Below are 22,889 nucleotides of genomic sequence, written 5' to 3' on the forward strand. Positions count from 1 at the left end.
TTCTGTTGTAAAGGGCTGGTTAGTGCAGGCATCCCTGTGTGTTACATCTCAGTTTATCACAAAGGTCAGTTAACAATGCTTAATGTTTCTTTTTTTCAATAAACACGTTACATGTATAAATATAAGGATCAGTGTTATTAGGTTGTATTTTTTCAGTAGTATTTATGTATTTATATAGGGTTTTTTATTATTATTATTTTGGAAAAATAGTAATAGTAATTGAACTGTTACCTACTTTTATTTGGCATTTTTTTTTGTTTTTAAATTTATATGTAAATTTCTGTCTGTACATTAATTAATGACACCATAATTCTGAATTTTTTAAATCTGATCAAATATCCCCATTGCTTGACATACTGTAGTATTTACTACTTTAAAAATTAAAGTTTTGTTTAGCATATCAAACATAAAATTGTGCTTTTGTTTTTTGAAGTTTTTCAATCCCATAGCATAAAAAAAACAAAAACAAAAAACAATGCAATAATAGTATTTCAACAGTAACTCCCTTCTCTTCTACTCCTTCCTCGCCTTAACTAGGAAGGAGGCTCTCTCAGCTGGTGTGTTTCTCCTGGCTAACACCTTTCTGCCTTTTCTCCATCAATGTCCTGCTGACATCAAGACTCAAGTTGTGTGATGTAAACATTCAGAGAGTCTTGTATCTAAACTGGTTAATAATTAAACTTGCTTGTCCTGATGTTGACACCTTTAGAAAAAACATCAGTGCAAATGTAACACTTATTGTTTATCTGTGTCATTGGCTTTTTAGAATTTGGATTTGGATAAAATAACTTCAAAATTAAGAGTTTCTTGTTCACCAAATAAAAAAAGAGCAAAATAAAATTTCAAAAATGTACATTATTCTCTTGTACATGACAGCAAATGAAGGCCTCATAACATTAACTATAAATGCACCAAGACAACCAAGTCTCAGTAAAAAGCATTATTGTTTACTTAAATTTGACCTTTAGACTATCAAAGATCTAAAGACAACTAACACATATTTTACCTTTTAAAAATTTATTATTATTGTCTTTTGTTTTTTACATTTTTTCAGATGTAAACTAAAATGCATTTCCACTTCTGGTTTTAGGTTTAATCCAGGTCATCTTATCGTTTGAACTTAAGGTGTCATAATGCCATATCTCTAACACGTTCCATTGAGATGTAAATTGGTCAATTTATTGTCATTTACAGTAAATAGGTTTTTGTTTCTCAAATAACAGACTCATATTTATATCCTTTTTTCAAGCATAAAATGTTTGAGTCTCATGAGTGACGTGTTTACTGTGGCTCAAAGTTTAGCCAGTTTTTCGGGTGCCTCTGTAGTCTCGCTCATTGTACACTTATATCACAAGGCTAATTCAGAAAATATAACTGACATGATGATGTTTATATTTAAGAGAATATCAGTTTCACAGTTTGCAAATTAATTCAAAGACAGGGGAAGAAAGAAGTGATTGCTTAGTAGGTTATAGATTCATGCTGCTTTAAAACTACCTTCTTTCCACAGAGCTGCTGTTAAAAAATAAAGGCCTGACAGTACTATATACTAGAGATGTACCGATCCGATATTACGTATCGGTATCGGTCCGATACTGACCTAAATTACTGGATCGGATATCGGAGAAAAATAAAAAATGTAATCCGATCCATTAAATATCACGAAAGCACCTCACAAAACTTGCAACACGCCGTAACTCACCTCAGAACGTTAGCATGTCGGAGCAGTATGCATCACGTGATAGAGCGGCTGTGGCATGCGGGACCTGTGGTCTGGATAGCATGTGGAGCTTCGCTAGCAACCTGGCATTTCATCTCCGACAAAGTTATCCCCGAGAGAAGTAAAGCAAGTGTGTAAGTCCATCTCTGAATGTTCGTAAAGCATTCCTGCGTTAAGCTTAACGAGCGACTGCCTCTCGCTCTCCGGCTGCTACTTCAATCGTGAAACTGCTTAAATGATCAGCTGATCGGCTTTTCTGTCGCGAGTCCGTCTTTGTTTTTGGCCCACTTTGCACCAGAAAGAGGAAACCAGCGGCTGAACAACAGCAGCACGTTTAAGCTTGATAAGCTGTTGTTAGAATTTATTTAATATTTCTTTCTACACCAGGATCTTTTTCTACGTAGCTGACGCTGGTAACTGTGCAGGGGCGGATCTAGCAAAGTTTAGCCAGGGGGGCCGATAGGGCATTAACTGGGAAAAGGGGGCACAAAGACATACTTTTCTTTCTTATTCTCATTTAAAATGTCTAGCTTTTAATAAATAATTATCTGACACACAAAGTTTTAATTTGATGTAAAATGAATAGAAGTCAATTACTGTATATAGTGACTATTAAGTCTAATATATATACCCTAGTAAGCTATAGTACTTTTTCCTTTGGGAAGGTACCATCTGTGCAGTCTGCAATTTTGTTGAAGAAAGATGTTGAATCTATTTAATATTTCTTGAAAAATAATTGATTTCTGTGCATTTTTTTTTCACACTGCATCAAATTAAGGTTGATTACGTCGATTAAGCATCATGAGGTGGAGCGTGAGGGGTGGTTCCCTATTTTTTATTTATTTATTTTTGTTGTTGCTGGGAGTTGGAACCCTATTAGTTAGGTTGCTTAATATTTACGCTAAGTACTCTTTAAAATACCAGAATAGGGAGGATGGTGTAGGTTTAAGTTTATTAGATTGATCAGTATTGCTGAACTATGAAATATTTTTTTTGTATACAGGTATAACAGAATAGCTTTAGTGTAGTTGTTGTTTTAAACTTGAGTATGAACTTGCAGACTTGCAAAATGCAGCAAGATATTTTAAAAAACAGTTTTGTTGATTAAAAAACACTATATCGGATTCATATCGGTATCGGCAGATATCCAAATTTATGATATCGGTATCGGTATCGGACATAAAAAAGTGGTATCGTGCCATCTCTACTATATACACAGCAAGTGTGTTTTTGTTTATGAGTTGGCACCACAGATTGTACAAGGTTCAGGGATGTTAGCACAGAATTCTGGGCCCTATGTATAAACAGTCTCTATATATGTGACACAATGTGATGTGTGGAAGGAAGAGAGGACTCAAACACAGGACTCGCAGGCTGGTGAAGGATGTGGATGATGTTTGTTGTGAAGCCAGGATGAACAGAACATGAGAAGACGGACTGACTATACCAATTGAATAAATGAATGAATGAGTGAGGGAGTGAGTGAATTAATAAATTAATGGTTGGCTGGCTGACTGGATGGACTGAACTGAAAACACACATGAGGAATGGACGGAATGACAAGACTGGGAACTGAGGGCTTAAATACACAGTGTGGAGTTGTGATATGATGTGATAACATTAGGTGGCTGCATTATAATGTGAATGTATAATATTGTTGTCAGGCCTCTGTGTAACTGTAGGAGAAAAATAGTTTGATAGAAACAGCATTAGAATAGAATAGAATAATCCTTTAATTGTCCCACAAGGGGAAATTTGCTTGTAACAGCAGCCAGAAAGACACATATAGAAACAAACAGGACACAGAACAGAAACATACACTCATCCCTGTTGGACAACATCTCCCACCCCATGCAGGAGACTGTGACAGCACTGAGCAGCTCCTTCAGTGGCAGGCTGCGGCACACACGGTGTGGGACGGAGAGATTTCGCACGTCTTTCCTCCTCACTGCTGTCAGACTCCACAACAAAGACTTTAACTGATCAAACACACACATCCACACACACTGAGTGCAATACTCTTTTTCTGACAAAGTTGTATTTTTACTCAGTTGTATAAAGCATTTGCATTCTATTTCTATCCTATTGTATATTTTATTCTATTTATTGTACTGTATATAGTATTTTATTTTATTCTATAATTAATGGGAGGTGAAGAGGGACAGCAGACATTAGTCAGGTACAGACGCAGCAGCTCAGTGCTCTGTTATGTTGTTATTTTAAAAAGGTAGATGTGCCCTCTGATCATGGATAATCAGTCTAATGAAAGAAGTTTCATTCTGTCAGGATTTAATGAGATAATGAATTTCACAGTACCCCTCTTCTCAGTTACTTTACTGTATTACTGTGTGATTTTGTTCTTCAATATTTCTCTTGTGCTGCTCATTGTCTTGGATGAAAGCCTCCATGAACCTATGTACATTTTACTGAGCAGCTTCTGCATTAATGCACTTTATGGAACCACAGGTTTCTACCCAAAATTCCTTTCAGATTTACTGTCGTCTTCTCACAGAATCTCCTATGAAGGGTGCCTTTTACAAGCTTTTATCATGTATTCATTTGCTTGCTGTGATTTGTCTATTTTAACTGTCATGGCCTTTGACAGGTATCTGGCTATATGTCGACCTCTGCACTACCACTCTTTCATGACTAAGAGGAGGCTTTCACAGCTGGTGTGTTTCTCCTGGCTGACACCTTTCTGTGTTTTTGCCATTAATGTCCTGCTTACAGCAAGACTCAAGTTATGTGGTATAAAGATTCAGAGAGCCTTATGTCTAAACTGGTTAATTGTTCAACTTGCTTGTCCTGAAGCTGACACTTTTTCAAATAACATCAGTGCATATGTGATACTTGTCATTTATCTGTCTCATTGGCTTTTCATAATTTGGACTTACATATATATTATTAAAACATGTGTGAGGTCCAGAGAGGACAGAGTAAAGTTTACGCAGACCTGTGTGCCCCATCTGACTTCTGTGATCATAAATTTCACTGTACTGGCTTTTGATTCGATGTACTTGCGCTTTGGCTCCAGAGATTTACCCCAAAGCCTCAAAAACTTCATCGCTCTTGAATTTCTCATCATCCCTCCAGTTATGAATCCTCTCATGTATGGATTTAAACTCACCAAAATACGAAACAGAATCTTGAGTTTAATTTATTTGAAAAGGAAATGATTTGAATTCAAAAATATTCAAAACAGATGCAGCAATATAAATACAAGTCTTTCTGAAGGCACTTGATTCAGAAACATTTAGTCATGTTTGCCTTGTCTAAGGAAAAAGGATTCTGCATGAGTTTTTAAGTACTGTTGTAAAATTCATCTATATACCATTCAGAAATCATCACAAATTGATATTTCATTTCTTTGCCTTGCTGTGTCTTGATGTTCAAGGTATATTAGCTGATATATGTGCAAGTTGATTAAACAGGTTTATTTCAAAGTGTTTTAGGTTTAAAGTAAACAAAATATTGTATGAAATATTCTGTTGTAAAGGGCTGGTTAGTGCAGGCATCCCTGTGTGTTACATCTCAGTTTATCACAAAGGTCAGTTAACAATGCTTAATCTTTCTTTTTTTCAATAAACACGTTACATGTATAAATATAAGGATCAGTGTTATTAGGTTGTATTTTTTCAGTAGTATTTATGTATTTATATAGGGTTTTTTATTATTATTATTTTGGAAAAATAGTAATAGTAATTGAACTGTTACCTACTTTTATTTGGCTTTTTTTTTTGTTTTTAAATTTATATGTAAATTTCTCTCTGTACATTAATGACACCATAATTCTGAATTTTTTTAATCTGATCATATATCCCCATTGCTTGGCATACTGTAGTATTTACTACTTTAAAAATTAAAGTTTTGTTTAGCATATCAAGCATAAAATTGTGCTTTTGTTTTTTGAAGTTTTTCAATCCCATAGCATAAAATAAAAAAACAAAAAAACAAAAGTATTTTAACAATAACTCCCTTCTCTTCTACTCCTTCCTCGCCTTAACTAGGAAGGAGGCTCTCTCAGCTGGTGTGTTTCTCCAGGCTAACACCTTTCTGCCTTTTCTCCATCAATGTCCTGCTGACATCAAGACTCAAGTTGTGTGATATAAACATTCAGAGAGTCTTGTATCTAAACTGGTTAATAATTAAACTTGCTTGTCCTGATGTTGACATCTTTAGAAAAAACATCAGTGCAAATGTAACACTTATTGTTTATCTGTGTCATTGGCTTTTTATAAGTTGGACTTACATATATCTTATTAAAACATGTGTGAGGTCCAGAGAGGACAGGTTAAAGTTTACGCAGACCTGTGTGCCCCACCTGATCTCTTTGATGACTTTCCTGTTTTTTCTTGATCCAGTGTACATGATATCTGGCTCTACACGTTTACCTCAAAGCCTCCAAAACTTCATCACTATTGAATTTCTCATCATCCCTCCAGTTATGAATCCTCTCATATATGGATTTAAACTCACCAAAATACGAAACAGGATATTGGGTTTATTTTATTTTAAAAGAACTTCAAAATTAAGACTTTCTTGTTCACCAAATAAAAATAGAGCAAAATAAAATTTCAAAAATGTACATTATTCTCTTGTACATGACAGCAAATGAAGGCCTCATAACATTAACTATAAATGCACCAAGACAACCAAGTCTCAGTAAAAAGCATTATTGTTTACTTAAATTTGACCTTTAGACTATCAAAGATCTAAAGACAGCTAACACATATTTTACCTTTTGAAAATTTATTATTATTGTTTCTTGTTTTTACATTTTTTCAGATGTAAACTAAAATGCATTTCCACTTCTGGTTTTAGGTTTAATCCAGGTCATCTTATCGTTTGAACTTGAGGTGTCATAATGCCATATCTCTAACACGTTCCATTGAGATGTAAATTGGTCAATTTATTGTCATTTACAGTAAATAGGTTTTTGTTTCTCAAGTAACAGACTCATATTTATATCCTTTTTTCAAGCATAAAATGTTTGAGTCTCAAGAGTGACGTGTTTACTGTGGCTCAAAGTTTAGCCAGTTTTTCGGGTGCCTCTGTAGTCTCGCTCATTGTACACTTATATCACAAGGCTAATTCAGAAAATATAACTGACATGATGATGTCTATATTTAAGAGAATATCAGTTTCACAGTTTGCAAATTAATTCAAAGACAGGAGAAGAAAGAAGTGATTGCTTAGTAGGTTATAGATTCATGCTGCTTTAAAACTACCTTCTTTCCACAGAGCTGCTGTTAAAAAATAAAGGCCTGACAGTACTATATATACAGCAAGTGTGTTTTTGTTTATGAGTTGGCACCACACATTGTACAAGGTTCATGTTAGCACAGAATTCTGGGCCCTATGTATAAACAGTCTCTATATATGTGACACAATGTAATGTGTGGAAGGAAGAGAGGACTCAAACTCAGGACTCGCAGGCTGGTGAAGGATGTGGATGATGTTTGTTGTGAAGCCAGGATGAACAGAACATGAGAAGACGGACTGACTATACCAATTGAATAAATGAATGAATGAGTGAGGGAGTGAGTGAGTGAATTAATAAATTAATGGTTGGCTGGCTGACTGGATGGACTGAACTGAAAACACACATGAGGAATGGACGGAATGACAAGACTGGGAACTGAGGGCTTAGATACACAGTGTGGAGTTGTGATATGATGTGATAACATTAGGTGGCTGCATTATAATGTGAATGTATAATATTGTTGTCAGGCCTCTGTGTAACTGTAGGAGAAAAATAGTTTGATAGAAACAGCATTAGAATAGAATAGAATAATCCTTTAATTGTCCCACAAGGGGAAATTTGCTTGTAACAGCAGCCAGAAAGACACATATAGAAACAAACAGGACACAGAACAGAAACATACACTCATCCCTGCTGGACAACATCTCCCACCCCATGCAGGCGACTGTGACAGCACTGAGCAGCTCCTTCAGTGGCAGGCTGCGGCACACACGGTGTGGGACGGAGAGCTTTCGCAGGTCTTTCCTCCTCACTGCTGTCAGACTCCACAACAAAGAATTTAACTGATCAAACACACACATCCACACACACTGAGTGCAATACTCTTTTTCTGACAAAGTTGTATTTTTACTCAGTTGTATAAAGCATTTGCATTCTATTTCTATCCTATTGTATATTTTATTCTATTTATTGTACTGTATATAGTATTTTATTTTATTCTATAATTAATGGGAGGTGAAGAGGGACAGCAGACATTAGTCAGGTACAGAAGCAGCAGCTCAGTGCTCTGTTATGTTGTTATTTTAAAAAGGTAGATGTGCCCTCTGATCATGGATAATCAGTCTAATGAAAGAAGTTTCATTCTGTCAGGATTTAATGAGACGATGAATTTCACAGTACCCCTCTTCTCAGTTACTTTACTGTATTACTGTGTGATTTTGTTCTTCAATATTTCTCTTGTGCTGCTCATTGTCTTGGATGAAAGCCTCCATGAACCTATGTACATTTTCCTGAGTAGCCTTTGCATTAATGCCCTTTATGGGACCACAGGTTTCTACCCCAAATTCCTTTCAGATTTACTGTCGTCTTCTCACAGAATCTCCTATGAAGGGTGCCTCTTACAAGCTTTTATCGCGTATTCATTTTCTTTTTGTGATTTGTCTATTTTAACTGTCATGGCCTTTGACAGGTATCTGGCAATATGTCGACCTCTGCACTACTACTCTTTCATGACTAAGAGGAGGCTTTCACAGCTGGTGTGTTTCTCCTGGCTGACACCTTTCTGTCTTTTTTCCATTAATGTCCTGTTTACAGCAAGACTCAAGTTATGTGGTATAAACATTCAGAGAGCCTTATGTCTAACCCGGTTAATTCTTAAACTTGCTTGTCCTGAAGCTGACACTTTTCCAAATAACATCAGTGCATATGTGATAATTGCTATTTGTTATTTTCATTATGTTTTCATAATTTGGACTTACATATATCTTATTAAAACATGTGTGAGGTCCAGAGAGGACAGAGTAATGTTTATGCAGACCTGTGTGGCCCATCTGACTTCTGTGATCATAAATGCCATTGTAATGGCTGTTGATGTGATGTACTTGCGCTTTGGCTCCAGAGATTTACCCCAAAGCCTCCAAAACTTCATCACTCTTGAATTTCTCATCATCCCTCCAGTTATGAATCCTCTCGTGTATGGATTTAAACTCAGCAAAATACGAAACAGAATCTTGAGTTTAATTTATTTGAAAGGGAAATGATTTCCATTAAGGTTAGATTTCCTTATTTAAAACAATTCAAAAATATTCAAAACAGATGCAGCAATATAAATACAAGTCTTTCTGAAGGCACTTGATTCAGAAACATTTAGTCATGTTTGCCTTGTCTAAGGCAAACATATATTTGGACTAGACTAATTTTACTAATATTCTTTGTTATATTTATCATAATATGACATAAATTTGTCATGTGTCATATTTGCTCAATCCAGCACGAACATTAAATGAAAACAACATTTTTTTCATGTTTTTGACTAAGAATTTCATTTGAAAAGGATTCTGCATGAATTTTTAAGTACTGTTGTAAAATTCATCTATATACCATTCAGAAATCATCACAAATTGACATTTCATTTCTTTGCCTTGCTGTGTCTTGATGTTCAAGGTATATTAGCTGATATATGTGCAAGTTGATTAAACAGGTTTATTTCAAAGTGTTTTAGGTTTAAAGTAAACAAAATATTGTATGAAATATTCTGTTGTAAAGGGCTGGTTAGTGCAGGAATCCCTGTGTGTTACATCTCAGTTTATCACAAAGGTCAGTTAACAACGCTTAATGTTTCTTTCTTTTTTTTTCCTATAAACACGTTCCATATATAAATATAAGGATCAGTGTTATTAGGTTGTATTTTTTCAGTAGTATTTATTTATTTATATATAAAGGTTTTTTTTATTTTATTTTCGAAAAATAGTAATTGAACTGTTACCTACTTTTATTTTGCATTTTTTTTGTTTTTAAATTTATATGTAAATTTCTCTCTGTACATTAATTAATGACACCATAATTCTGTACTTTTTGAAATCTGATCATATATCCCCATTGCTTGACATACTGTAGTATTTACTACTTTAAGAATTAAAGTTTTGTTTAGCATATCAAGCATAAAATTGTGCTGTTGTTGTTTTTTGAAGTTTTTCAATCCCATAGCATAAAAAAAAAAACCAACAAAAAACAATGCAATAATAGTATTTTAACAGTAACTCCCTTCTCTTCTACTCCTTCCTCGCCTTAACTAGGAAGGAGGCTCTCTCAGCTGGTGTGTTTCTCCAGGCTAACACCTTTCTGCTTTTTCTCCATCAATGTCCTGCTAACATCAAGTTGTGTGATATAAACATTCTGTCACGGCTGTCGAGGCGAGCCATGTGGTATTTACGGGAAAAAGGACCCAAATCGCAGGCAGTAGATGATAATGCTGGTGATGTTATATTTACACAGTGGTGAGATGACAAAACAGGCAAGAGGGAAGACAAAACTAAAGACCTAAACTGGGAAAGCTAAATGACAAACCTGAGAGGGTACCAGAATGGGGTGAGAGGCAGAGAGACACTGACGAGGGACAGGACACCGTGGACCACAGAGTAACGCAGACTGACACGGCGTAACGCAGACGAACCGGCAACAGGCAGGAGAACACACAGGGCTTAAATACACACACCAGTAATCAGGGGATGAGAGACAGAAGGGCAACACAGCTGGGAGAAATCAGAGCTGACGGGACAGAGGAAACGTAAACTGAACACACTCACATCAGACAGAGACCTTCACAATAAGACAGGAAACTCAGACACGGAACCAAACAAGACACAGAACTAAACAGACAGATTCGCAAACAGACGGGGTGACACCATAGACAGACAGACCGAATATAACACATAGAACTCGAACAATAATAATCATCATAATAATAAACTAAAAGCGCTGGGTCACCGACCCAGGACCATGACAGTACCCCCCCTCAAGGGCTGGCACCAGACAGCCCAACACAAGAAAACGAAAGAAAAACACAAAAACCGCCCAAAACAGAAAACAACCCGAACAGGGCGGGCAGCGGGGGTCCAGGAAGGAGGGCTCGAAACAAAACACCGAAGCACAAGAAAGTCCCAAAACAAAAGAGGAGTCCAAAAAAGAACAGTTCAGGGGGCCGGCCGTGCGGACGGCAACGGCGGCGACGTGTAAACAGTTCAGGGGGCCGGCCATGCGGACGGCAGCGGCGGCGATCCGGGGGCCGGCCGTGCGGAAGGCAGCGGTGGCGACTCAGGCGAAAGGGGTCCAGGGGCCGGCCGTGCGGAAGGCAGCGGAAGGCAGCGGAAGGCAGCGGAAGGCAGCGGAAGGCAGCGGAAGGCAGCGGCGGCGATTCAGGCGAAGGGGGTCTGGGGGCCGCCTACGATGGAGATGACGCCAGACCAGTGGCCTGGAAGGCGGCCAATAAACCACAGACCCAGACGAGGCTGGACCAGGCGACGCCGAAGGCGAAGACACGGAGGCTGGGCCAGACGAGGATGAAGCAGCTGAAGCGGAGGCTGGGCCAGACGAAGGCGAAGCGGAGGCTGGGCCAGACGAGGATGAAGCAGCTGAAGCGGAGGATGAAGCCGGAGCTGGCGACGCTGACGATGCTCCTCGGGCCCCCCAGCTGACGAGGCAGGAGGCTGGACGGGCTCCTCGGGCCCTCCAGCTGACGAGGCAGGAGGTTGGATGGGCTCCTCGGGCCCTCCAGCGAGAACAGTCTCAGGACCAGTGGGCACAGGGACCTCTGGCAGGCACAGAAGAGAACCAGCAGGTGCACGGGCCCCTGGCAGGCACAGAACAGAACCAGCAGGTGCACGGGCCTCTGGCAGGCACAGAACAGGACCAGCAGGTGCACGGGCCCCTGGCAGGGACAGAACAGAACCAGCAGGCACACGGGCCCCTGGCAGGCACAGAACAGGACCAGCAGGCGCATGGGCCTCTGGCAGGCACATAGCAGGCTGCAGCTGCACAGAGCATTGACTCTGCTCAGGCAGCAACAGCCGGGTGCAGTCCTCAGCTGGCTTCTTAACCTCCAGGGGTCCAGAGTCAGCTGGGGGCTGAAACCCAGCCTCAATGGAGGCCCTGGAGTGCATCTCAGTCTCAGAACTGGCCAGCCTTTGAGGAATGTTGACATTATTAGATTTGTCTCTCTGCTTGGAATGGATGGGCGAAGAACAGTGTTTTTCAGGTTGAATTGACTTGTATTGTTGTACAGGTGGAGAAACTGACACAGGATGCAGGGCTGGTGGCTGCTGAACAGGAGGCTGAACTGAGGGTGACTGACATAATGGTTGTGATGACAATGGTCTTGGAGTGGGAGACTGAATGGATGATAAGGCTGATGATTCTTCTGCCAACTGGGCTACTGACTGGGCTAGGGATTGCAACATAGTTTGCAGTAAGTCTGGCTGTGACTGTAACTGAGCTATGGGTGGTGAGGCTGAATGTGGTGGAGGTGGCAACTGAGCTTCTGGCCGGGCGGCTAACCGAGCTTCTAGTAGATAGTCTTTTTTATTTTCAGATTCCGGATTAAAAGTCCTGGTTAGCATAACACAGGACTCGGAAGAGGCAGAATGAAAGCAGTCCTTTAAATCCTCAGAGCATGTGTTAACGGACCTTGGAGTATCTGACAAAGAATTAACCGTTTCTGAATTAATCTTTTCACATTTGAATAAACCTGAGTTGACTGGCATTGAATTACTAGACTCAGGATCAACTGACAGAGTGGTCATGAATGCAAGCTCAGATGGAACAGAAAAAACACTGACTCACAGAATCTGCCGGTAACTGACGGCCGCGTGGACGTCGCTTCCACCTGGGAGAAGGGGCAAGAGCGGCAGGGGAAGCGGGCGGTGATATGAGCCAGCTCTGAAGTGGCTGCTCCTGCTGTGGAGTGGATAGGCTGGGTGGAATGAGGATGATTCCCAGTGCTTTGTAAAAAGCCTGGGCTGGTGTGAGCTGGCCACTGGGGGGCTGCATGTAAATGAAACAGTCACTCTCACTGACCCCGAGGGCTTGCTTGGCGAGCGAAGGATGACGGCGGCGTGACCGCCGTTTTGCCCGGAAGGAGGGAGAAGCCGACTGAACGGGCGGCATTTTGTCCGGCTGAGAGTCCTCTGGTGGACTGGGGAGAGGATCTTCCAGTAAGCCAGGCAGGTCAGCTGTCGCAGTTGGGGGGTGAAGATGAAGTGTGTTGAGAATGAAGTCCTGTACGAGTGGGTGAAGTGAATCCAGCAGCCAGGGGTGATTGGAAACTAGCCGCTGTAGTCGGGCCTCCAGAGCATGACGAAGTTCGTCCCCCTCATGCTCTAGCCACAGATTAGTCCATCTTGAAACTGAATCGGTTAATTCCTCCCGAACCTCCTTGGAAGGTGCGAATGCCGCTGGGTCCATGTTTGGCTGGTTCGTACTGTCACGGCTGCCGAGGCGAGCCGTGTGGTATTGACGGGAGAAAGGAGCCAAATCGCAGGCAGTAGATGATAATGCTGGTGATGTTATATTTACACAGTGGTGAGATGACAAAACAGGCAAGAGGGAAGACAAAACTAAAGACCTAAACTGGGAAAGCTAAATGACAAACCTGAGAGGGTACCAGAATGGGGTGAGAGGCAGAGAGACACGGACGAGGAACAGGACACCATGGACCACGGCGTAACGCAGACTGACACGGCGTAACGCAGACGAACCAGCAACAGGCAGGAGAACACACAGGGCTTAAATACACACACCAGTAATCAGGGGATGAGAGACAGAAGGGCAACACAGCTGGGAGAAATCAGAGCTGACGGGACAGAGGAAACGTAAACTGAACACACTCACATCAGACAGAGACCTTCACAATAAGACAGGAAACTCAGACACAGGGAACCAAACAAGACACAGAACTAAACAGACAGATTCGCAAACAGTGGGGGTGACACCATAGACAGACAGAGACAGACCGAATATAACACATAGAACTCGAACAATAATCATCATCATAATAAACTGAAAGCGCTGGGTCACCGACCCAGGACCATGACACATTCAGAGAGTCTTGTATCTAAACTGGTTAATAATTAAACTTGCTTGTCCTGATGTTGACACCTTTAGAAAAAACATCAGTGCAAATGTAACAGTTATTGTTTATCTGTGTCATTGGCTTTTTATAATTTGGACTTACATATATCTTATTAAAACATGTGTGAGGTCCAGAGAGGACAGGTTAAAGTTTACGTAGACCTGTGTGCCCCACCTGATCTCTTTGATGACTTTCCTGTTTTTTCTTGATCCAGTGTACATGATATCTGGCTCTACACGTTTACCTCAAAGCCTCCAAAACTTCATCACTATTGAATTTCTCATCATCCGTCCAGTTATGAATCCTCTCATATATGGATTTAAACTCACCAAAATACGAAACAGGATATTGGGTTTATTTTATTTTAAAAGAACTTCAAAATTAAGAGTTTCTTGTTCACCAAATAAAAATGGAGCAAAATAAAATTTCAAAAATGTACATTATTCTCTTGTACATGACAGCAAATGAAGGCCTCATAACATTAACTATAAATGCACCAAGACAACCAAGTCTCAGTAAAAAGCATTATTGTTTACTTAAATTTGACCTTTAGACTATCAAAGATCTAAAGACAACTAACACATATTTTACCTTTTAAAAATTTATCATTATTGTTTTTTGTTTTTTACATTTTTTCAGATGTAAACTAAAATGCATTTCCACTTCTGGTTTTAGGTTTAATCCAGGTCATCTTATCGTTTGAACTTAAGGTGTCATAATGCCATATCTCTAACACGTTCCATTAAGATGTAAATTGGTAAATTTATTGTCATTTACAGTAAATAGGTTTTTGTTTCTCAAGTAACAGACTCATATTTATATCCTTTTTTCAAGCATAAAATGTTTGAGTCTCAAGAGTGACGTGTTTACTGTGGCTCAAAGTTTAGCCAGTTTTTCGGGTGCCTCTGTAGTCTCGCTCATTGTACACTTATATCACAAGGCTAATTCAGAAAATTTAACTAAGATGATGATGTCTATATTTAACAGAATATCAGTTTCACAGTTTGCAAATTAATTCAAAGACAGGGGAAGAAAGAAGTGATTGCTTAGTAGGTTATAGATTCATGCTGCTTTAAAACTACCTTCTTTCCACAGAGCTGCTGTTAAAAAATAAAGGCCTGACAGTACTATATACACAGCAAGTGTGTTTTTGTTTATGAGTTGGCACCACACATTGTACAAGGTTCATGTTAGCACAGAATCCTGGGCCCTATGTATAAACAGTCTCTATATATGTGACACAATGTGATGTGTGGAAGGAAGAGAGGACTCAAACTCAGGACTAGCAGGCTGGTGAAGGATGTGGATGATGTTTGTTGTGAAGCCAGGATGAACAGAACATGAGAAGACGGACTGACTATACCAATTGAATAAATGAATGAATGAGTGAGGAAGTGAGTGAATTAATAAATTAATGGTTGGCTGGCTGACTGGATGGACTGAACTGAAAACACACATGAGGAATGGACGGAATGACAAGACTGGGAACTGAGGGCTTAGATACACAGTGTGGAGTTGTGATATGATGTGATAACATTAGGTGGCTGCATTATAATGTGAATGTATAATATTGTTGTCAGGCCTCTGTGTAACTGTAGGAGAAAAATAGTTTGATAGAAACAGCATTAGAATAGAATAGAATAATCCTTTAATTGTCCCACAAGGGGAAATTTGCTTGTAACAGCAGCCAGAAAGACACATATAGAAACAAACAGGACACAGAACAGAAACATACACTCATCCCTGTTGGACAACATCTCCCACCCCATGCAGGAGACTGTGACAGCACTGAGCAGCTCCTTCAGTGGCAGGCTGCGGCACACACGGTGTGGGACGGAGAGATTTCGCAGGTCTTTCCTCCTCACTGCTGTCAGACTCCACAACAAAGACTTTAACTGATCAAACACACACATCCACACACTCTGAGTGCAATACTCTTTTTCTGACAAAGTTGTATTTTTACTCAGTTGTATAAAGCATTTGCATTCTATTTCTATCCTATTGTATATTTTATTCTATTTATTGTACTGTATATAGTATTTTATTTTATTCTATAATTAATGGGAGGTGAAGAGGGACAGCAGACATTAGTCAGGTACAGACGCAGCAGCTCAGTGCTCTGTTATGTTGTTATTTTAAAAAGGTAGATGTGCCCTCTGATCATGGATAATCAGTCTAATGAAAGAAGTTTCATTCTGTCAGGATTTAATGAGACGATGAATTTCACAGTACCCCTCTTCTCAGTTACTTTACTGTATTACTGTGTGATTTTGTTCTTCAATATTTCTCTTGTGCTGCTCATTGTCTTGGATGAAAGCCTCCATGAACCTATGTACATTTTCCTGAGTAGCCTTTGCATTAATGCCCTTTATGGAACCACAGGTTTCTACCCCAAATTCCTTTCAGATTTACTGTCGTCTTCTCACAGAATCTCCTATGAAGGGTGCCTTTTACAAGCTTTTATCGCGTATTCATTTTCTTTTTGTGATGTGTCTATTTTAACTGTCATGGCCTTTGACAGGTATCTGGCTATATGTCGACCTCTGCACTACTACTCTTTCATGACTAAGAGGAGGCTTTCACAGCTGGTGTGTTTCTCCTGGCTGACACCTTTCTGTCTTTTTTCCATTAATGTCCTGCTTACAGCAAGACTCAAGTTATGTGGTATAAACATTCAGAGAGCCTTATGTCTAAACTGGTTAATTTTTAAACTTGCTTGTCCTGAAGCTGACACTTTTCCAAATAACATCAGTGCATATGTGATAATTGCCATTTGTTATTTTCATTATGTTTTCATAATTTGGACTTACATATATCTTATTAAAACATGTGTGAGGTCCAGAGAGGACAGAGTAATGTTTATGCAGACCTGTGTGGCCCATCTGACTTCTGTGATCATAAATGTCACTGTAATGGCTGTTGATGTGATGTACTTGCGCTTTGGCTCCAGAGATTTACCCCAAAGCCTCCAAAACTTCATCACTCTTGAATTTCTCATCATCCCTCCAGTTATGAATCCTCTCGTGTATGGATTTAAACTCAGCAAAATACGAAACAGAATCTTGAGTTTAATTTATTTGAAAGGGAAATGATTTCCATTAAGGTTAGATTTCCTTATTTAAAACAATTCAAAAATATTCAAAACAGATGCAGCAATATAAATACAAGTCTTTCTGAAGGCACTTGACTCAGAAACATTTAGTCATGTTTGCCTTGTCTAAGGCAAACATATATTTGGACTAGACTAATTTTACTAATATTCTTTGTTATATTTATCATAATATGACATAAATTTGTCATATGTGTCATATTTGCTCAATCCAGCACGAACATTAAATGAAAACAACATTTTTTTCATGTTTTTGACTAAGAATTTCATTTTAAAAAGGATTCTGCATGAGTTTTTAAGTACTGTTGTAAAATTCATCTATATACCATTCAGAAATCATCACAAATTGACATTTCATTTCTTTGCCTTGCTGTGTCTTGATGTTCAAGGTATATTAGCTGATATATGTGCAAGTTGATTAAACAGGTTTATTTCAAAGTGTTTTAGGTTTAAAGTAAACAAAATATTGTATGAAATATTCTGTTGTAAAGGGCTGGTTAGTGCAGGCATTCCTGTGTGTTACATCTCAGTTTATCACAAAGGTCAGTTAACAACGCTTAATGTTTCTTTTTTTTTTTTCCTATAAACACGTTCCATATATAAATATAAGGATCAGTGTTATTAGGTTGTATTTTTTCAGTAGTATTTATTTATTTATATATAAAGGTTTTTTTATTATTATTTTGGAAAAATAGTAATTGAACTGTTACCTACTTTTATTTTGCATTTTTTTTTGTTTTTAAATTTATATGTAAATTTCTCTCTGTACATTAATTAATGACACCATAATTCTGTACTTTTTGAAATCTGATCATATATCCCCATTGCTTGACATACTGTAGTATTTACTACTTTAAGAATTAAAGTTTTGTTTAGCATATCAAGCATAAAATTGTGCTGTTGTTGTTTTTTGAAGTTTTTCAATCCCATAGCATAAAAAAAAAAAAACCCAACAAAAAACAATGCAATACTAGTATTTTAACAGTAACTCCCTTCTCTTCTACTCCTTCCTCGCCTTAACTAGGAAGGAGGCTCTCTCAGCTGGTGTGTTTCTCCAGGCTAACACCTTTCTGCTTTTTCTCCATCAATGTCCTGCTAACATCAAGTTGTGTGATATAAACATTCTGTCACGGCTGTCGAGGCGAGCCATGTGGTATTGACGGGAGAAAGGACCCAAATCGCAGGCAGTAGATGATAATGCTGGTGATGTTATATTTACACAGTGGTGAGATGACAAAACAGGCAAGAGGGAAGACAAAACTAAAGACCTAAACTGGGAAAGCTAAATGACAAACCTGAGAGGGTACCAGAATGGGGTGAGAGGCAGAGAGACACTGACGAGGGACAGGACACCGTGGACCACAGAGTAACGCAGACTGACACGGCGTAACGCAGACGAACCGGCAACAGGCAGGAGAACACACAGGGCTTAAATACACACACCAGTAATCAGGGGATGAGAGACAGAAGGGCAACACAGCTGGGAGAAATCAGAGCTGACGGGACAGAGGAAACGTAAACTGAACACACTCACATCAGACAGAGACCTTCACAATAAGACAGGAAACTCAGACACAGGGAACCAAACAAGACACAGAACTAAACAGACAGATTCGCAAACAGACGGGGTGACACCATAGACAGACAGACCGAATATAACACATAGAACTCGAACAATAATAATCATCATAATAATAAACTAAAAGCGCTGGGTCACCGACCCAGGACCATGACAGTACCCCCCCTCAAGGGCTGGCACCAGACAGCCCAACACAAGAAAACGAAAGAAAAACACAAAAACCGCGCAAAACAGAAAACAACCCGAACAGGGCGGGCAGCGGGGGTCCAGGAAGGAGGGCTCGAAACAAAACACCGAAGCACAAGAAAGCCCCAAAACAAAAGAGGAGTCCAAAAAAGAACAGTTCAGGGGGCCGGCCGTGCGGACGGCAACGGCGGCGACGTGGAAACAGTTCAGGGGGCCGGCCGTGCGGAAGGCAGCGGTGGCGATCCGGGGGCCGGCCGTGCGGAAGGCAGCGGTGGCGACTCAGGCGAAAGGGGTCCAGGGGCCGGCCGTGCGGAAGGCAGCGGAAGGCAGCGGAAGGCAGCGGAAGGCAGCGGAAGGCAGCGGCGGCGATTCAGGCGAAGGGGGTCTGGGGGCCGCCCACGACGGAGATGACGCCCGACCAGTGGCCTGGAAGGCGGCCAATAAACCACAGAACCAGACGAGGCTGGACCAGGCGACGCCGAAGGCGAAGACACGGAGGCTGGGCCAGACGAGGATGAAGCAGCTGAAGCGGAGGCTGGGCCAGACGAAGGCGAAGCGGAGGCTGGGCCAGACGAGGATGAAGCAGCTGAAGCGGAGGATGAAGCCGGAGCTGGCGACGCTGACGATGCTCCTCGGGCCCCCCAGCTGACGAGGCAGGAGGCTGGACGGGCTCCTCGGGCCCTCCAGCTGACGAGGCAGGAGGTTGGATGGGCTCCTCGGGCCCTCCAGCGAGAACAGTCTCAGGACCAGTGGGCACAGGGACCTCTGGCAGGCACAGAAGAGAACCAGCAGGTGCACGGGCCCCTGGCAGGGACAGAACAGAACCAGCAGGCGCACGGGCCCCTGGCAGGGACAGAACAGAACCAGCAGGTGCACGGGCCCCTGGCAGGCACAGAACAGGACCAGCAGGCGCACGGGCCCCTGGCAGGCACAGAACAGAACCAGCAGGTGCACGGGCCTCTGGCAGGCACAGAACAGAACCAGCAGGTGCACAGGCCCCTGGCAGGGACAGAACAGAACCAGCAGGCACACGGGCCCCTGGCAGGCACAGAACAGGACCAGCAGGCGCATGGGCCTCTGGCAGGCACATAGCAGGCTGCAGCTGCACAGAGCATTGACTCTGCTCAGGCAGCAACAGCCGGGTGCAGTCCTCAGCTGGCTTCTTAACCTCCAGGGGTCCAGAGTCAGCTGGGGGCTGAAACCCAGTGTGGAGTTGTGATATGATGTGATAACATTAGGTGGCTGCATTATAATGTGAATGTATAATATTGTTGTCAGGCCTCTGTGTAACTGTAGGAGAAAAATAGTTTGATAGAAACAGCATTAGAATAGAATAATCCTTTAATTGTCCCACAGGGGGAAATTTGGTTGTAACAGCAGCCAGAAAGACACATATAGAAACAAACAGGACACAGAACAAAAACATACACTCATCCCTGTTGGACAACATCTCCCACCCCATGCAGGAGACTGTGACAGCACTGAGCAGCTCCTTCAGTGGCAGGCTGCGGCACACACGGTGTGGGACGGAGAGATTTCGCAGGTCTTTCCTCCTCACTGCTGTCAGGCTCCACAACAAAGACTTTAACTGATCAAACACACACATTCACACACACTGAGTGCAATACTCTTTTTCTGACAAAGTTGTATTTTTACTCAGTTGTATAAAGCATTTGCATTCTATTTCTATCCTATTGTATATTTTATTCTATTTATTGTACTGTATATAGTATTTTATTTTATTCTATAATTAATGGGAGGTGAAGAGGGACAGCAGACATTAGTCAGGTACAGACGCAGCAGCTCAGTGCTCTGTTATGTTGTTATTTTAAAAAGGTAGATGTGCCCTCTGATCATGGATAATCAGTCTAATGAAAGAAGTTTTATTCTGTCAGGATTTAATGAGATAATGAATTTCACAGTACCCCTCTTCTCAGTTACTTTACTGTATTACTGTGTGATTTTGTTCTTCAATATTTCTCTTGTGCTGCTCATTGTCTTGGATGAAAGCCTCCATGAACCTATGTACATTTTCCTGAGTAGCCTTTGCATTAATGCCCTTTATGGAACCACAGGTTTCTACCCCAAATTCCTTTCAGATTTACTGTCGTCTTCTCACAGAATCTCCTATGAAGGGTGCCTTTTACAAGCTTTTATCATGTATTCATTTGCTTGCTGTAATTTGTCTATTTTAACTGTCATGGCCTTTGACAGGTATCTGGCTATATGTCGACCTCTGCACTACCACTCTTTCATGACTAAGAGGAGGCTTTCACAGCTGGTGTGTTTCTCCTGGCTGACACCTTTCTGCATTTTTGCCATCAATGTAGTGCTTACAGCAAGACTCAAGTTATGTGGTATAAAGATTCAGAGAGTCTTATGTCTAAACTGGTTAATTGTTAAACTTGCTTGTCCTGAAGCTGACACTTTTTCAAATAACATAAGTGCATATGTGATACTTGTCGTTTATCTGTCTCATTGGCTTTTCATAATTTGGACTTACATATACCTTATTAAAACATGTGTGAGGTCCAGAGAGGACAGAGTAAAGTTTACGCAGACCTGTGTGCCCCATCTGACTTCTGTGATCATAAATGTCACTGTAATGGCTTTTGATTCGATGTACTTGCGCTTTGGCTCCAGAGATTTATCCCAAAGCCTCCAAAACTTCATCGCTCTTGAATTTCTCATCATCACTCCAGTTACGAATCCTCTCATGTATGGATTTAAACTCACCAAAATACGAAACAGAATCTTGAGTTTAATTCATTTGAAAGGGAAATGATTTCCATTAAGGTTTGATTTCCTTATTTAAAATAATTCAAAAATATTCAAAACAGATGCAGCAATATAAATACAAGTCTTTCTGAAGGCACTTGATTCAGAAACATTTAGTCATGTTTGCCTTGTCTAAGGCAAACATATATTTGGACTAGACTAATTTTACTAATATTCTTTGTTACATTTGTCATAATATGACATATATTTGTCATATATGTCATATTTGCTCGATCCAGCACGAACGTTAAATGAAAACAACATTTTTTTTCATGTTTTTGACTAAGAATTTGATTTTAAAAAGGATTCTGCATGAGTTTTTAAGTACTGTTGTAAAATTCATCTATATACCATTCAGAAATCATCACAAATTGATATTTCATTTCTTTGCCTTGCTGTGTCTTCATGTTCAAGGTATATTAGCTGATATATGTGCAAGTTGATTAAACAGGTTTATTTCAAAGTGTTTTAGGTTTAAAGTAAACAAAATATTGTATGAAATATTCTGTTGTAAATGGCTGGTTAGTGCAGGCATCCCTGTGTGTTATATCTCAGTTTATCACAAAGATCAGTTAACAATGCTTAATGTTTCTTTTTTTTTCAATAAACATGTTGCATGTATAAATATAAGGATCAGTGTTATTAGTTTGTATTTATTTTTTCAGTAGTATGTATTTATTTATATAGAGTTTTTTTTATTATTATTTTGGAAAAATAGTAATAGTAATTGAACTGTTACCTACTTTTATTTGGCTTTTTTTCTTAATTTATATGTAAATTTCTCTCTGTACATTAATTAATGACACCATAATTCTGTACTTTTTGAAATCTGATCATATATCCCCATTGCTTGACATACTGTAGTATTTATCCATTCATCCATCCATCTTCATCCGCTTTATCCGAGGCCGGGTCGCGGGGGCAGCAGCCTAAGTAAAGAGGCCCAGACCTCTCTCTCCCCAGCCACGTCCTCCAGCTTATCCGGGGGAACACCAAGGCGTTCCCAGACCAGCTGAGAGATATAATCTCTCCAGCGTGTCCTGGGTCTGCCTCGGGGCCTCCTCCCGGTGTCATATGCCCGGAACACCCCAATCCGTCTGTCGATCTCCGGCTCCCTTCTCCCATCACTCGCGAACAAGACCCCGAGATACTTGAACTCCTCCACTTGGGGCAGGAACTCATCCCCGACCCGGAGTGGGCACTCCACCCTTTTCCGGCTGAGAACCATGGCCTCAGATTTGGAGGTGCTGATCCTCATTCCCGCTGCTTCACACTCAGCTGCGAACCATTCCAGTGCGAGCTGGAGGCCATCACCCGATGAAGCCAACAGAACCACATCATCTGCAAAAATCAGAGATGAGATTCTGAGGCCACCAAAGCGAAAGCCCTCCGCCACTTGGCTGCGCCTAG

The 22,889-nt window shown here is 40.5% G+C and overlaps 4 protein-coding genes across 4 annotated transcripts; all 4 read left to right on the forward strand.

Annotated features, from left to right (window-relative positions):
• Window positions 1–3,716: 3,716 nt before the first annotated feature.
• On the forward strand, window positions 3,717–5,694 carry LOC146557024 (olfactory receptor 6F1-like). The gene has a single exon (XM_085249262.1). The coding sequence runs from the start codon at window positions 3,952–3,954 to the stop codon at window positions 4,894–4,896; it is 945 nt and encodes a 314-aa protein (XP_085105388.1). The 5' UTR covers window positions 3,717–3,951; the 3' UTR covers window positions 4,897–5,694.
• A 2,323-nt stretch (window positions 5,695–8,017) lies between these two features.
• On the forward strand, window positions 8,018–8,962 carry LOC146557025 (olfactory receptor 4B13-like). The gene has a single exon (XM_085250134.1). It carries the CDS (start codon window positions 8,018–8,020, stop codon window positions 8,960–8,962), a length of 945 nt encoding a protein of 314 aa, XP_085106260.1.
• A 7,012-nt stretch (window positions 8,963–15,974) lies between these two features.
• Window positions 15,975–16,919, forward strand: LOC146557026 (olfactory receptor 4B13-like). Its single transcript, XM_085249948.1, has one exon. It carries the CDS (start codon window positions 15,975–15,977, stop codon window positions 16,917–16,919), a length of 945 nt encoding a protein of 314 aa, XP_085106074.1.
• Window positions 16,920–20,541: 3,622 nt separating this feature from the next.
• Window positions 20,542–21,486, forward strand: LOC146557027 (olfactory receptor 10Z1-like). Its single transcript, XM_085249309.1, has one exon. The coding sequence runs from the start codon at window positions 20,542–20,544 to the stop codon at window positions 21,484–21,486; it is 945 nt and encodes a 314-aa protein (XP_085105435.1).
• Window positions 21,487–22,889: the final 1,403 nt, after the last annotated feature.

Source organism: Mchenga conophoros, linkage group LG16 (assembly GCF_057382185.1).
Source record: "Mchenga conophoros isolate Kocher_MC1m ecotype Shallow Benthic linkage group LG16, M_conophoros_male_GT1.1, whole genome shotgun sequence".
NCBI classification, from domain to species: Eukaryota; Metazoa; Chordata; class Actinopteri; order Cichliformes; family Cichlidae; genus Mchenga; species Mchenga conophoros.

Excerpts from the sequence above, each read along its gene's own strand:
- LOC146557026 (XM_085249948.1), top strand. The coding sequence starts at position 15,975 with ATGTGCCCTCTGATCATGGATAATCAGTCTAATGAAAGAAGTTTCATT.
- LOC146557027 (XM_085249309.1), top strand. The coding sequence starts at position 20,542 with ATGTGCCCTCTGATCATGGATAATCAGTCTAATGAAAGAAGTTTTATT.
- LOC146557024 (XM_085249262.1), top strand. The coding sequence starts at position 3,952 with ATGTGCCCTCTGATCATGGATAATCAGTCTAATGAAAGAAGTTTCATT.
- LOC146557025 (XM_085250134.1), top strand. The coding sequence starts at position 8,018 with ATGTGCCCTCTGATCATGGATAATCAGTCTAATGAAAGAAGTTTCATT.